The sequence below is a fragment of the Bos grunniens genome, chromosome X (genome assembly GCF_055505025.1).
Source record: "Bos grunniens cultivar Pamir isolate PY7600 chromosome X, Bosgru_T2T1.0, whole genome shotgun sequence".
NCBI lineage: Eukaryota > Metazoa > Chordata > Mammalia > Artiodactyla > Bovidae > Bos > Bos grunniens.
In genome coordinates this window covers 51,550,309-51,565,668 of record NC_141194.1, presented here as the reverse complement: position 1 = coordinate 51,565,668, position 15,360 = coordinate 51,550,309, and the positions used below count along the sequence as shown (strand labels likewise).

At 45.0% G+C, this 15,360-nt stretch overlaps 1 protein-coding gene across 3 annotated transcripts in view; it reads right to left on the bottom strand.

Moving 5' to 3' along the window:
• SMC1A (structural maintenance of chromosomes 1A) overlaps positions 1 to 15,360 on the bottom strand; it is a 47,406-nt gene that overhangs the window by 1,788 nt on the left and 30,258 nt on the right. Inside the window, exons 20-25 of one of the 3 annotated variants that reach the window (XM_086388648.1) lie at positions 14,050 to 14,206; positions 13,222 to 13,376; positions 12,959 to 13,110; positions 11,740 to 11,809; positions 11,337 to 11,447; positions 5,000 to 10,913 (exon numbers count right to left, since the gene is read on the bottom strand). In XM_086388648.1, coding sequence (XP_086244774.1) covers positions 10,830 to 10,913; positions 11,337 to 11,447; positions 11,740 to 11,809; positions 12,959 to 13,110; positions 13,222 to 13,376; positions 14,050 to 14,206 — 729 coding nt within the window. In that variant the 3' untranslated portion in view covers positions 5,000 to 10,829. Of the gene's footprint in view, positions 1 to 4,999; positions 10,914 to 11,336; positions 11,448 to 11,739; positions 11,810 to 12,958; positions 13,111 to 13,221; positions 13,377 to 14,049; positions 14,207 to 15,360 lie in introns of those variants that run through there. The other 2 variants (XM_086388647.1, XM_086388646.1) reach the window with 2 other exon arrangements.

The following is a 15,360-nucleotide window of genomic DNA, read 5'->3' as shown; positions in this document are numbered from 1 at the left end:
AATTTTATTGCTGTGTTCTTAAATATGAGCAAACCACTATACATTACCAGGGACCTGAGAAAAGATTACAAATTGAAAGAGACTACAATAAGCAAATGGGGGAAAAACAAATCCCAAAGGAAATAAATATTTCAAAGAACACAATGATATATAAAAATACCTCTATTACTCCAAGAGAGATTCAAGATAACAGCACATCCATTAAACAAGTACAGAATGCTATAAGAAAAGATAACATGAATGGATATTTGGAAATTTTAAAATGTGATTGGCAAAATGAAGAGAAATGCAGGGCTTTCCTGGTGGTCCAGTGGTTAAGAATCTGCCTGCCAATTCAGGGGACACAGATTCCATCCCTAGTCCGGGAAGATTCCACGTGCTGCGTGGCAACCAAGCCTATGTGCCAAAATTGCCAAGCCTGTGCTCTAGAGCCGGTGAACCACTACTGAACCCACGTGCCTAGAGAAGCCTGTGCATCACAACTAGAGAGCAGCCCCCACTTACAACAACTAGAGGAAGCCCACGTGGGACAACAAAGACCCAATGCAAGAAGGAAGAAAGGGAGGAAGAAAAGAAGGAAGAAGAAGGGAAGAAAAGAAATGCAAGAGAAGAGTTGGAAAATAAAGTTAAATCTTCTTCCAGAAAGTAAACAAAAACAAAGGGAGAGAGAAAACTAGGAAGGGGAGAAGGAAGGAGGTAGGAGGTGTGGCAGCAGTAGAGAGAACAGATGAAAATACAAAAGATCAATTCAGAAAGTCTAACATTCCACTTTAATGAGTTCCAGGAGAGAACAACAACAAAATAAAACAGAAAAGAGGAACGTATCAAAGAATTTTATCAAAGAATATAAGAGGATTTTCCAGAATTAAAGAATTTCAAAATGAAGAAGCCTATCCAATGACCAATACAATGAATGACATCCCAAAACTTAAAACACATAATTAGGAAATTTTAAAATACCACAAATATAGTTTTCAAAAAATTACTATTTAAAGAGGGGAGTGAATGGAGTAGAAGTACTTTTCCCTATTCCTCTCCCCAGGTACAGCTAAAATCCTGGGACATTACATATAAACATAAGACTGAGAAGTAGAGAGAAGGCAAACCTGCTGAGGACCTCAGTAGCAGAGGAGTAACGTGGTGGTGATTTCTTTTGGTTTCCTTTTTACCTCACATATCCTAGACTTGGTGCTGGATAAGATGGTAATTAGATAATAACCATTCTACTCCAGCCAAACACCACAGGAAAAACTGTAGTCCCACCAGCAAAGGCCAAGTGGGGAGCCTAGACGTCTACCTTTGCTGGCTATAAAGAGTAACTCTTCCCCTCCTCACTGGGGTAGTGTTTGGGAAGGCTGAGTGGGGAGCCAGAACTCCCACCCTCATCTAAGACTAATGAGGAAACCCTCTCTCTGGGGTATGAACAGACATTGAGTGGGGATACTGGACTTCCATGCCCATCTGATAGTAACAAGTCAGTGTCTCCTCTTTCACTGCTGGAACAGTGTCTGAGGAGGCAAGTTAAAACAAGATATTTAAGTAATCCTCATATTTAACCCAATACCCCAAATCCCCAGGTTTCAACTGAAAATCACTCATCATACCAAGAACCAAGAAAATCTCAATTTGAATGAGAAAAGACACTCAACAGACTCAACACCATGATGACAGAGATGTTAAAAATCATCTGACAAGGGTTTTTAAGGAGCCCCATCATAAAAATGCTTTAATGGACAATAAGGAATATGCTTAAAACAAGTGAAAAAATACAAATTGTCAGTAAAGAAATAGAAGATATAAAGAAGAATCAAATGGAAATTGTAGAACTGAAAAATACTAATAACCCAAACAAAATGGATGGATGGCAAAAAAGGAGGGGACAGAGGAGAGAATCAGTTAACTGGAATATAGAACAACAGAAATTACCCAATCTGGAAAAAGAGAGAAAATAGACTAGAAAAAAAGTGAACAGAGCCTCAGGGACCTGCAACACTATAAGAAAAAAATCTAACATTCATGTCTTTGAGGTCCCAGAAAGACAGAAGAAATAAATGAGTTAATATTTACATAAGAGCAATGAGACTTCAAAGTTCTGTGGGAAAATGGCTTTGAATCTCAAACTTTAGGGGACATCCCTGGCGATCCAGTGGTTAAGACTCTGTGCTTTCACTGCAGGGAGCATGAGTTCAATCCCTGGTCAGGGAAGTAATATCCTAATATCCTGCGAATGCCTCAAGCTACAGCCACAAAACCACAATCAATCAATCAAACAAAAAAAAGCCCATAAGAAATGAAACTTTATATCCAAGCATAAGAATGGAATACAGTATCCAGGAAGTCTATCTCCTATACAACCTTTCTGAGAAGTTACTTGAGGATGTATACTATCAAAACAACGGAAAAAAAACAGACACAGCAAAAACCTTGGGAACCACCAGTAAATAGTCATATAAGCAAGGAAAGCTGTGAAGGAAAGTTCCAAAATGACAGTCATGCATCAGGCCTGGAGAACAACTAGTCCAGATTTGAGAAAGGGATGGAGGATTCCAAGAGGGTCTTTTTTGTTTGGGGGGCGGTAGACTTGATGTACCTAATGTAATAGAGGTTTTTGAGAAGAAAAAATGGAATATATGAAAAAGTAAAATAGTGAAAGAGAAACAGAATTAGAAACTTCCAAAAAGATGAAAAACTGCTACAAGGAAAAAATTATAAAAGTACATCAATTGGCTCTGCAATGAATATTTAGTCATGTTAATAATAATAGTTTATTGCTTTTAAACTTTTAGGATCAAACTAAAGACAACACACACAGAAAAAGCCTTAATCTGATTACAGAATAGAATTCAATGTTACCAACTTTGATATATAAAAGACCAGATGATAGGAGTTGAGAGGTTGAACAGTGGGGAAGAAGGCAAATAGGAAAGGTATTCTCATCTAACAAAGTTCTGGTTCAGAAAAATGGTCTCTCGCTCATGGAACAAGGAATCCCAGTGTTGCTTAAATTCAGAAAAGTTATCTAATAGAGAAACTAAATCATATTAAAAACAGGAAGGACAAGAGTTGAACTTGGTGTAAATTATTTAAATCCTCATCTGTCATAGCAGGACAGAAAAGACACATCATATGGCATATTATTTAGAAGTGGGGACAACGATCAGAAGAAATAACTAAAAGTGGATGCTAATAACAAGATGGTAGATGTCCAACTCTTAGCGACCCCATGGACTATACAGCCCATGGAATTCTCCAAGCCAGAATACTGGAGTGGGTAGCCATTCCCTTCTCCAGGAGATCTTCCCAACCCAGGTCTCCCACATTGCAGGTGGATTCTTTACCAGCTGAGCCACAAGGGAAGTCCAAAAACACTGGAGTGGGTAGCCTATCCTTTCTCCAGGGTATCTTCCTGATCCAGGAATCGAACCGGGGTCTGCTGCATTACAGGCAGATTCTTTACCAACTGTGCTATCACGCAGGGAAGCCCCTCAGAAGTTATTTAACAGAGAAACCAAATCATATTAGAAGGAGGAAGGACAAGAGTTGAACTTGGTGTAAATTATCTAAATCCTTATCTGTCATAGCAGGACATGAAAGACACATCATATGGAATATTATTTATATATGGAAATAACAATCAGAAGAAATAACTAAAAGTGGATGCTAATAACAAGATGGTAGAGTAGGGATGGGGGCATGTGTGTCAGTACTTTTTTGGTACTGGTTTATTGATTTGTTTTATGAACATTGTGTATGCATTACTTCTATTTTAAAATGAACACATATTTTAAATTAATTTTTAAAAACAGAAAAAGGACATTCCTGCCCACCACTTAACTCCCTCCCCCCAAATACCCTTGTTCCTGGCAGACCTAATGGTAACAGAATATAAAAATCTGAGAAACCTTGGAGTCTCCTTTCCTACCTCTCCCTTAAATGTAGCTTTACTGCAGTCAAAGTGGAATATTCATTAACCCAGACTTGCCATACTTGCTTGGAAAAAATATTACTCCTTATCTCCATTAGTTGGAATCTTCCCTATTGTTCAAGGCTTAGCTCAAATTCCACCTCCTCCAATGTCTTCCTTAGTCCACTGGCAGAACTTTCTCCCTCTATGACACATGCACGTTCTTTATTCAAATGTTATTTATGTCAATGTTTCATGCCCCCAACCATCCTTCATACCAGCTATTAGAGTCATCTTCCTAAAATACCAATCTGTCACTTCTCTGCTTCAAACCCTTCTTCGGTTTCCTATTGCCCATAGAATGAAAGCCAAGTTTGACTGCCTGGCTTCCACTTCTTCCACTGGTCCCCCCAAAACCCACGTGCTTTCACACTATGTATCTTTCTTAAGCAGTTCTTCTGTTGGCAGTATTCTTTCCTCCGTTTCTACATGGTAAACAGAAATTCTTCCTTCAAGTGCCCCCTTCTCTATTAAGGCTTTCCTGAAAACTCCCTCCATCCCACCCCACCCCAGGAAGAACCACCTAATGGTCATATTCTCTACTCTGCCTCATCTACACTTGTCAGTTCTTTTGTCACAGTTGATGCACTTATCTGCTTAATTATCTGAGCCCTCAGGTAAACTGAATTCCTGGAGTATAGGGAATATATCTTATCTCCAGAACCAAGCACAGGGCTTGACATGCTGCAGGAGCTCAATATATGCTTGCTGAATGAATGGATGGCAAAGTGATGACTAAGTGAATACTGGAAAGAACAAATGAGCAAATGCTTATACTATTGCATGAATGATAATAAGTGAATGAATGAGTTATCCAGAAGTAATGAATAAATGAATGACTGGATGAGAAAAAGCCGTCAATGAGTAAGTGAATGAAAAGTTCCCGTGCCAGTGAGGGTGTGAGAGAAGAATGAATTTCCACCTGTGTCTTGGTTCAAACCTACCTGTAAGATCTTCTGCCCTATTCTCCACCCATCTAAAGTACACACCACAGTGTTAATCTTTTTTAGATTATAAGGAACAGACACACTCAGCTTAGTGATGGAGATTTATTGAAGCATTCACAGGGAAATAAGGAAGACAAAAACAGCTACATAGGCAGCCTCACAGAACAGAAACTTGAAAATGGTTTATGATCCAAAGCAGCGCTAGAGCCTGGCTTATCTTGTCACCCCCTCAGCTGCAGGCATCTGTTGCTCCCTTCTCTAGTGCTTCTCAAAATGGTGACTCAACTTCTTTCTGGCAGTGTTTATACTCCTCCTACTGCTACTGACTACCTTCTCTCTGCTCCCCTCCACGCCAGCCAGTGGCCTTCGGGGCACAGCTTCTGGGCCTCCTGGCTCCTGCAGCTTCCTGGCTTCTGGGGCTTCAGCTCCAATTAATCGGGGGCTTCTCTGTGCTGTAACTTCTGCTTGCCTGGTCTATCCTGCTGCCTCTTTGATTCTTGCTGCCTCACTGCCATACGGTTGCAGCTACCTTGGGGCTCTTGCAGTCTCATTTCTTCTGCTGCCACATGGATCTTGTCTGTTCAAGCCTTCTGCTGCTTCGTGGATCTCACAGATTCAGGGTTTTGTCTCATGGTTTCTGTTCCTCTAGGCTACTGCTACATCGTGGCTCCTATTGCTTCATGGCTTCTGTGTCCTTTTGGCCCATTGTCTTGCTGCTTCATGGCTTCTGCTACCTGTGGCCCCACATTCTCACATGCCTCATGGTTTTTGCAGCTTTCTCCTTGTTTTTGCTATTCAGTTTCTGACATCCCTCATCCACCACATCTGCCTTGCTAAATTCTAATTGTCCACTTCTTCTGAATGCCTCACATTCAGCCTCTCTGAAAAAGGATCTGATTGTTTCATACATTTACCATCTCATACAGGCCATGGCTAGGAGATAGAGTTCTTACATCAGTCTACCTAATAGAACCATCGTCCAGCTTAGAGACTGGCTGTCCATGAGTAAGATACTATCCCAACTTCGTCATCTGTGGCCAGGATTGTGAGGTCACATGGTACAGAGCATGGCAACTCATGCTTAATCCCTTAAAAGGGACTGTGGGCATGGCAGGTCTGCTGAGGGCTTCCAAAAGGGAGCAGTGTAACTGGCAAGCTTCTTGTTCGCCTGTCCAGTACCAGTGACTTTCAAAGGCCAACCTTCTCCTTGGCCTGTTCTGCCTGTTCTGATCTGCAATGGGAGAAATCAAGGCTCTAGGGGCAATGTGGAAAGGGAACTTAGGCTCCAGTTCTGGCTCCTACATTTCCTAGTAGTGGGGCCTTAGGCAAGTTTCTTCCCCACTGAGAGCCTCAGGAGGGGACTGGACGAAGTCTGTAGGTTCCCTTACAGGTCTGATGTTTGAGTATCTCCCTTTAGGTTACTGTATAAGGGACGTAAGTCTTATCTGGGGAAGCCCTCAAAAACATCTGAGGTAGGAAAGAGGGAGTCAAGAGTCCCACCTTGGAAGGGCACAGGAGGTGCTTAGCCAAGATTTATTGAACTCAATGAATGAATCAATGGCTGGGGAGGAGGGGGAGACCACACAGCACACAGACAATGTTTACTTAACTTGAGGAATTTCAATTGCTGAGGAGGCTGGAAGGAGATTCTGATTCAGATGGATGATGAAGGAGAATGATTGGGACAGAGTAGGAATCTTGGCTATTAACCAGCATTCATTCTATCCTCCCAGTCACACTTCACATCCAATAATCAGTCACCAAGTCTGCTTCATCTCTTCCTTTAATGGCTCACACCTTATCATCTCCAATCCAGTCCCACTGCCCTTGCCCTTCAGTAGACTAGTATTTTCAAGTTCCCTAACTAATATGTCTCCATTTTCTCCTTCACACATGCATTCATTCACTGAAAAACTATTTTTTGGATGCGTATTTGGGGTCAGGTACTGTGCTTTTTGCTGGGTGTATACTAGTAGCAAGATAGTCCCACACCCACCCCTGTGGGGCTTATAGCTTATTTGGAGAGATAAAATAGGCAAATATAAAACTGTGAGAATTGAACTGGGAAACTAAGGGAGCATAAAGTTTGAGCATCTAACCTAATCTGCTTCCACACTGGCCAGCCAGAAAGGGGTTTGTTTCTTATCTAGTCTCCTCTGCTGTCTCCAACCCACAGTTCCCAAACCTGGCTGCACCCTAGTTACATCCTCACATTTATAAGCTCTCCAGATGCTGAGGCCCCCACCCAGTTATGAAAACTGAATTTTTAGGTGGTGGTGGTGGAGGGTGTCATCCAGGATGCACCATGTGTTTCTGGTATACAGCCAGTTAGGGAACCAAACTGTTCTGAGAGGTAAATCTGTTCTATAGCCAGGCTCTTAACGACTCTCTTCAAATCTGGTTCCTGACTACCTCTCCAGCTTCACTTCCTGCTACTTTTCCCCAGCCCAGGAAACCTTATGGCTCAGTATTTCTGAACTGGTGGGCTGTTTCTTGACCGCAGGTCTTGTGCATACTGTTCCCACTACCTGGAAATCCCTTCCAACTCCTCAACTGGCTAATTCCTACCAGTCCTTCGAGACTCAGCTCAGGTTTCACCTCCTAGACTAGAGGATGTCTTCCCTGAACCTCTACCTAAGCTAGATGCCCTTCCTATATCCATGCTCCTGTCATAACGCTGATCACATTGGTTTATGAATTGCCTCCCCAACTAGACACTGAGCTCCTCAAGGACAGGATAAAGATTTGGTTCATGTTTGGGTCCCCAGACTAAGGCTACTAGGTCCAGAACATAAGGGAGTCAACCTAGTGTCCCCCAACTAGCCCTAGGGATTTCACTCAGGTCCAGCTGGCTAGGAGGCAGTATGACACAAGAGAAAGTACTGGGCAAACAGAGGAGATCCTAGTTGAAGTTTAGGCTCTGCAACGGAACCACTGGGATCTCAAGACAAGTCATCTCACCTCTCTGAGCCTCAGGATTTAAATCCTTTGTAGCACTTTTGTTCCTATGTGCCAGGGCCTTAGCCTGAGACAATTTATGTAATGCTTTCTACCTCATGAGGTAGGGATTAGTTACCCAGATTATCATCCACACCTACTGAGTTAGATTTCCAGGCGTGGGACCAGAGCAAGGAGCTCCACATCCTTTGGACACGGGAGTGCAGCAAGGAACTGCTGCTTTTCATTATAAGCCCTTCTGTAATATTTTATTTTCTAACTGGTGTATATATTGCTTTGATTCTTAAAAAGGAAAAAGAGGGAGTTCACTGGTGGCCTAATGGTCAGGATTCCGGGCTTTCACTACCACAGCCCAGGTTCAATCCCTGATTGGGGAACTGAGATCCTGCAAGCCACACAGTGCAGACAGAAAAAAAAAAGAAAAAGAAAAAGCTTCACAGGTGATTCCAGTGAACAGCCAAGGTTGATAACCACCCTCACAATGGAGAAAACACAAGACCGATGGAGGGCCTGGGTTCAAACCTTCACTGCTACCTAGTAGGTGGGTTACTTCACCTTCCTGGGCCTCAGTCTCCTTATCTGTAAAGTGGGAAGAATAGCAATTACTACCTTTAAAAGCCTGTGATGATCTAGATGTTAGCCAAATTGCTTTAGATATATTTCATCTTCCTTACATGGTTGCAAGGTAGGTGTATATTATCTCCTTTCCTTCGTGAGGAAACCGAGACTCAGGGAGGTGAAATAACGGGCTCAGGTTTCTGCAGCTAGGATTTGAATCAGGGTGACTCCCAAATTGTGCTTTTCCACATATGCCAGCATTTCCCAAATTATGGCACACACACCACAAGTGGTATGTGATTTCTTTGGTTGAACACATACATTTATTTTGTCTTGATAGTTGTCCCTTTTAATATGTATTAGAAAATACATACTTAGCACATCAAACCCATTGTTTCATGGTTATCGCTACTTAGGATGAAACTAAAGTAGATAACAATATTAGACCTAAGACAACCTCAAGAAAAATACTGGGTAAATAGTACGGGAGGGCAATTTGGAATTATCTATTAAAAACAAAAGTATACATAGCCTATGACTCTGCAATTCAATTTCTAGGAATCTACCCTAGGTAAGTTTTCACACACACACAAATGCTCCTGCTTAGCATCCTATAAAAGCAAAAACAGAAAACAGTCTATCACATGAGAAATGGGTAAATAAAATGTGGTAGAGTCACATAATGGCAATCTACCTAACAATTACAAAGGATGAACTGCTTCTACATTTAGCAACATGCATAGATCTCAAAAATATAGCTAAGCAAAGAAAGAAAACTGCAGAATGAGTCAATATATCATCTGCATTAAACACAATATATTCAATGAATTCACATGTAAAAGTCTTAAAGTTAAGATGGATGTACAACAGACATTACAGCAATTAAGATGCGATGGGAGAATGGTAGTTGAATGACTACTGTTATTTGTAACAATCTAATTTCTTAAAAAGAAAATTCACTCATTACTTGGGTAATTACAATTGATTAAACCTTTAAAAAACAAAAATGTAGTATATAGATGAGGACAAGGTGATGGTCTGATGGTATATGTGAAGAAGCAAAGACTGATCTCCTGGCAGCACACTGAGCTGCCTCTGCAACTAACAGTTATTTCCCAAAAGGAACATTGCATGCACTCAGCCAGGATGTGGCCCAGGCTACCTCTCCCCTACCTCCTAACAACCCAGGTTGAGATCTAGGCACTCAGTTATACATGATTTAAGCTATAGGGTTCCTTGTGCCCTCCATTTACCAGGTAAACCCCATAAATGCCCTGGAACTTCTCCAATAACCAGAGCATTCACCATCTCCCAAATCTGGAGGCTCCTTCTGTCCTTAACAATTGGGATCAGAAGCCCTCAGGCGTTAGGCATGTGAAGACTTGTATTCTGAGGTGTTGGCACCTACTGGACTCTAAGCAAGGATAAGGCCTCCAGTGAGGAGTTTGACATCATTAAATCCTATGAGGTAGGTAAATACTGTTAGCCCCATTTTATAAATGAGGAAACTGAGGCACAGAAAGGTCAAATGACTTGCCCAGCGCCAAACTAGAAAGTAATAAAAAATGGGGCTAGAACTGTCCTCAGAGCCCAGACTCTGCTCCTAGTACCCAACCAAATCCTACCAACTTAAGGTCCAGCTCAAAAGTGACCTCCGGAAGGCCTGGAGGTGATCGTCCTCTTTTCAAATTCAAAGCACCTATACCTGATTCAGCTAACCATGGGAACTCATGAACTAGCATCTTCCTAGTAGGAGGGTAGAGATCATGTCTGACTCAGTTCTGTATTCCTAGCATAGAGTCTGACAAACAGGTGTTCAGTATGTGTCTGATGAACACACAAAATGAATGAAAACATGAATGAGGGCAGTTTCACGTAACTGCCTGAATCCTATGAGGTCCGGAATACTTCTGCCCAGCTCCAGGGTGCTGTCATACTAAGCTCTCTTGGAATCAAATTCAGCCTAGGCTCCTTCTAAAATGGGTCTCTAATATCTGTATTATTTTGCAAGCACACCCACATACGCACATGTGGACATATATACACACACACATACATACCCACACACAAGCAAAATGCAAGGGGGCCCAAAGAACCCATGATTATGGATGATGGGAGAAGGTCTGAAAGGGAGGAAAGGGGATGGACAGATGGCCCTGTTCAGCTCAGTTCAGCTCAGCTCAGCACCTCCTTCCAGAGGCCAGGATGCTCCCTGAAGCTCAGGAATTTTTGCTCCAGAACTAACATCACCTCTGTTCCTCTTCGTGCTTGATAGCAGTGCCTAAATCCCATGATTATACCAAACAGGGACAGGAAGTAGGGGAAGGTTGGGAACCAAATATCCAGAGATTGGGAGAGGGGCAGCTTAAGGATCCAGACTGGGTAGGAGGGCAGAACTACTGCTACTGCTCATTGGGGTTGGGGTTGGCATCTGGGTACTTGGTGAGGTCGAAGGTCAGGACTTTGCTGATCACACAGTCCCCTTGCTGAAGGAGGAGGGAGAAAAAGAAAAATAAAATTGTAAGGAGAGAATTAAGAGGGGTCTAGTGCCCTAGGACTGGGGAGCTTCAAACCCTCCTCCCTACATACCTGCCCAAAGCCCAGGCTCTGGTTCTCTGGGTGTGAGAAGATTTGCTCAGTCCCATGTGCCTTCTCTACCTGCCTATTTCTGTACTTTTGTTCTTTTCTCTGTCTGGGTGCCTCTGCCCTGCCTTTCTACCTGTCCCCAAATCCAATGGCCCTGCCCAGCTGGGCTGGTAAGCCTCCAGGACAGGGCTCCAACAAGGCTGTTCATGAACTGAGTCCCTATGCTCCCCCACCCGCCGTGCCCCTCCACTGCAGCCTTCCCTTCCTGCCCTGGGGAGTCAGGCAGGGAGTGGGGGCTGGCTCCTGAGCCAGGCCCGCCCTACCTCAGGGTAGACTCCAATGAGGCTCTCAGCCTTGGTGTAGAACTCCTCCTTGAGAGAAATGACGATGGCCTGGAAGTTGCAAGTTGACTGCTCCTTGATGTAATTTGCCACCTGTGGGAGGGGCCACCGAGCATTTAGTAGGGCTGAAGCCCTAACACTCCCTGGCTTATACAGTCAGAACCAGAGGTGGGGGGGTGGGGGGGTAGGGTAGCGGGTGGAGGGTTGGGGGAAGAGAGGCTGAGAGGAGGCTACTGACTAGTACAGTGTGGATGACCCTTGGCCCAGCCTCCCGGGCACAGAGAACAGGCGGCAGGAACGGCTAGGGCACACTCAGGAGTTGTTCCCAGAAACCCAGCCCCAACTTGGGGGCCTCTTTCCCGGGCCCCACTTTCCTTGCACCCACCTTGCCAATGTTGGTGTTATCCAGGGCAGCATCGATCTCATCCAGGACGAAGAAAGGGGCTGGCTTGTAGCTGGGAGGGAACCGGTAGGTAAGCTGATACTGATGGGAGCAGAGGTAGGGCATGACAGCCCTAGGGCCCATCACACAGGCCAGCACCCCCTTCCGTTTCTTCAGAGACTAAAAACCCCAGGTGTGAATGTTGCCTGAGTCCCTAAAGGCCAGTACACCAACCGAACTCTCTTGTGCTCCAGGATCCATCCATCCATCTCTGCTTTGCATCCATCTCTGCGCTCCAGGATCCCGCAGAACCAAAAGACATGGTCCTCTATGGAGTGTCCAGGTTAGTTGAGGAGATAAAGCTGTCCTAGGCTCTGGTCATACTGACCAAGCTACCTGGAGGTCGACCCCCACCTACCCACTCACACCATGTCTCCCTGTCTGCGCATGTTGTACCCTCTGCCTTGGAATGCCTACTGGTCTCCCTGGCTAACTTCTACTTATCCTTTGCATTTCCTACTCAAGTGTCACCTGCCCTTGAAAGCCTTTCTTGGCCACCCACACCCTCCCAGATTGGGTTGGTGGCTCTCCTCTGTGCGTCCAACAGCACACACGCTCACCCAGTTACAACATTTAGCTCACTGTTTACACATCTGGCTTCCACTAGACCATGAGCTCCTTGAGGACAGAAACCATGTCTGACTCATCTGTGTCCCTAATCCCCCAACAGGGTCTGGTAAAGAGCAGCCATCAAGAAATGCTCACTGACTGATGCTGTACAATCAAGCACCAAGTTGTAGGGGGGAGTCAGATTCAAGTACTGTTGGCATTTAGGAAGGGGAGGTAAGGATATGCCACAGTGGTTGAAGCAGGCTTCCTAGAGGAAGAGGAGGAGGAGAATGCAATGTGAAGGGGTGGTAGGTGACGGCCAAGCTAGATTTGCATGAAAAGGGCTTATGAGCCAGCAACCATGTGAGCAAAAGCTTGGAGGTGGGACTGAACACATGCAGGGGAGGGCATGCTGAATGGATGAGGGTGGATTGGGAAGATAAGTCCAGGAAACCAAGGACAGATATGCTGCAGCAGGTAGGGAAACAGATGCAATCCAGAGTCCACCAGATCATCTTCACCTCTGCAGATCTATGCATATCCTTGGACCCCAGAGCCTCCAGTGGCCTCAGCACAGTCTCCACCAACTGCCCTGCAGGGGGCACAGCCTTACCTGTGGATGGCAAAGAGCAGGGCCAGAGCTGCAACTGTTTTCTCCCCCCCTGACAAGTTGTCCATGGGTCGGAAGCGTTTGCCAGGAGCCACACAGTTGTAGTTTATGCCATCCAAGTAGGGCTCCTCAGGGTTCTCAGGGCCCAGGAACGCCTAGGGGGAAAGGAGATGGGTCAGGTCTAGATGGGGATGAGGACAGGAAGCCTAGAGGGAAGGTCAAATGAGGATGGGTAGGGGTCATTTGGGCAAGGGGCTCCAGCCTACCTGAGCACTGCTGTTACGAGACAGGGCCTTGTAGATCTCATCAATGTTGGTGGCCACCGATTCAAAACAGGCATTGAAGCGGTCAAAGCGTTCCTTCTTGATCTGTTCAAATGCCTGCTTGGCCTTCTTGGCTCGCTTTCGGGCTGCCTCAAATTCTACCACAAGGGAAAGACAGGTGACCCCTCAGTACCCAGGCTCTGCCAGGGCTGAGATCCATGCTCTGGCAAAAACAAGTAACAATACACAAAGCAGGAACATCCCACAGGGAGGAATGCCTGGGGAGGGGCCCAAGAAGACAATTCCATAATCACCTGTGTCCAGTGGGCTGGTCACATGCTATGTGACCTTAGGCAGGTCATTCATTCTCTAAACCTCAGCAGTTCTCTACTCTAAAGCAGATGTGATAATTCCCTACTACTTAGGGCTCTTGGGAGTTTTGAGTAAGCATGTAAAAACAGGAGCTGTTGGTATGTACAATAGGCCCCTGCCATACCTCCAGACTCCTGCCTTCATCTTGCTGCTGCTGCTAAGTCGCTTCAGTCGTGTCCAACTCTGTGCAACCCATAGACGGCAGCCCACCAGGCTCCCCCATCCCTGGGATTCTCCAGGCAAGAACACTGGAGTGGGTTGCCATTTCCTTCTCCAATGCATGAAAGTGAAAAGTGAAAGTGAAGTCGCTCAGTCGTGTCCAACTCTTAGCGACCCCATGGACTGCAAGCCTACCAGGCTCCTCCGTCCTTGGGATTTTCCAGGCAAGAGTACTGGAGTGGGGTGCCATTGCCTTCTCCAGCCTTCATCTTAGGCCTGAGTAAAAGAAGAAACTCTTACCGTCTGAGGTCTCTTGGAACTTGTCTCGGACACTTTCCAGCTTTTCCATGGCCTTCATGTTGGGGGCAGCAATACGCTGGAGCACACTCTGCTGCTCATTCAGCTTCTGCTGCAGCGTGTTCATCTCCTGCTTGATCTCCTCCTCAGCCTGGGCATCCTGCAAAGCCCAGGCCCAGCAGCATTAAGAAGGGCCAGGCCCCTACAGAGACACCTGATCCAGCGGGGGCCTGCTCCCATGCAGAAGGCAGGTTCTTTTTCCTAACCCTGCTCCTCTCATCAGATCCTGACCAAAGTAACCATTTCCCACTGTCCCTAGAAATTACAGGCTCACGTCACTTTTCTCATCTCTAGCCCTTCCCCTTTGGACTGCAAGGAGATCAAACCAGTCAATGCTAAAGAAAATCAACTCTGAACATTCACTGGAAAGACTGATGCTGAAGCTGAGGCTCCAATACTTTGGGCACCTAATGTGAAGAGCTGACTTATTGGAAAAAATCCTGATGCTGGGAAAAATAGAAGGCAGGAGGAGAAGGGGATGACACAGGACAAGATGGCATCACTGACTCACTGGACATGAGTTTGAACAAGCTCCGTGAGATGGTGAAGGACAAGGAAGCCTGGCATGCTGCAATCCATGGGGACATAAAGGAGTCGGACACAGCTGAGCATCTGAACAACAATAATAAAGCCCTTCCTCCAGGCCCTGTCAGCCTCTCCATCTCTCAGCTGATGGTGTCCCTCTCTGGCTCTCAGCCCAGGTCATGAGCGAGCACCATGTCAGAGTGACCTATAGGCTCCCACACAGGGTGGTCTGGACTTCATTTACAGCTGTACAATGAATAAGACAATGCATATTTTCTGCTCAGATCACTACACCTGAGCAAATTCCACTTGAACTTGGTTTTAAGTCTTATGGATACTGCAATGCATATCTGGGCTTGTGCCTTTCTGTCACTTTTAGTCAATAAATATTACTAAATGCCTTCCAACACCAGGCACTGGCCCCTCATATCCCGTGAGCCTGGGCTCCTGTACTCATAGAGCTCATGGAATAACAGAGGAATGTATATAAGTAAACAATCTCATATAGTGAATACCCAAACAATGTTAAACAGACGATGATGGGTCAGCACACAAGTGCACTTACTCAGATACGGGTTAGGGAAGGCTTTCAGGAATATTTTTAAGCTCAGGCCTATAGGATGAATGGTGAGAATGGAGAGAGGGAATAGTCTTCTATGCAGATATCACATGCAAAACCAGGGTTTATCCATGGTTCATTCAAGGAAATCAAAGCAATTCAAAAGAATA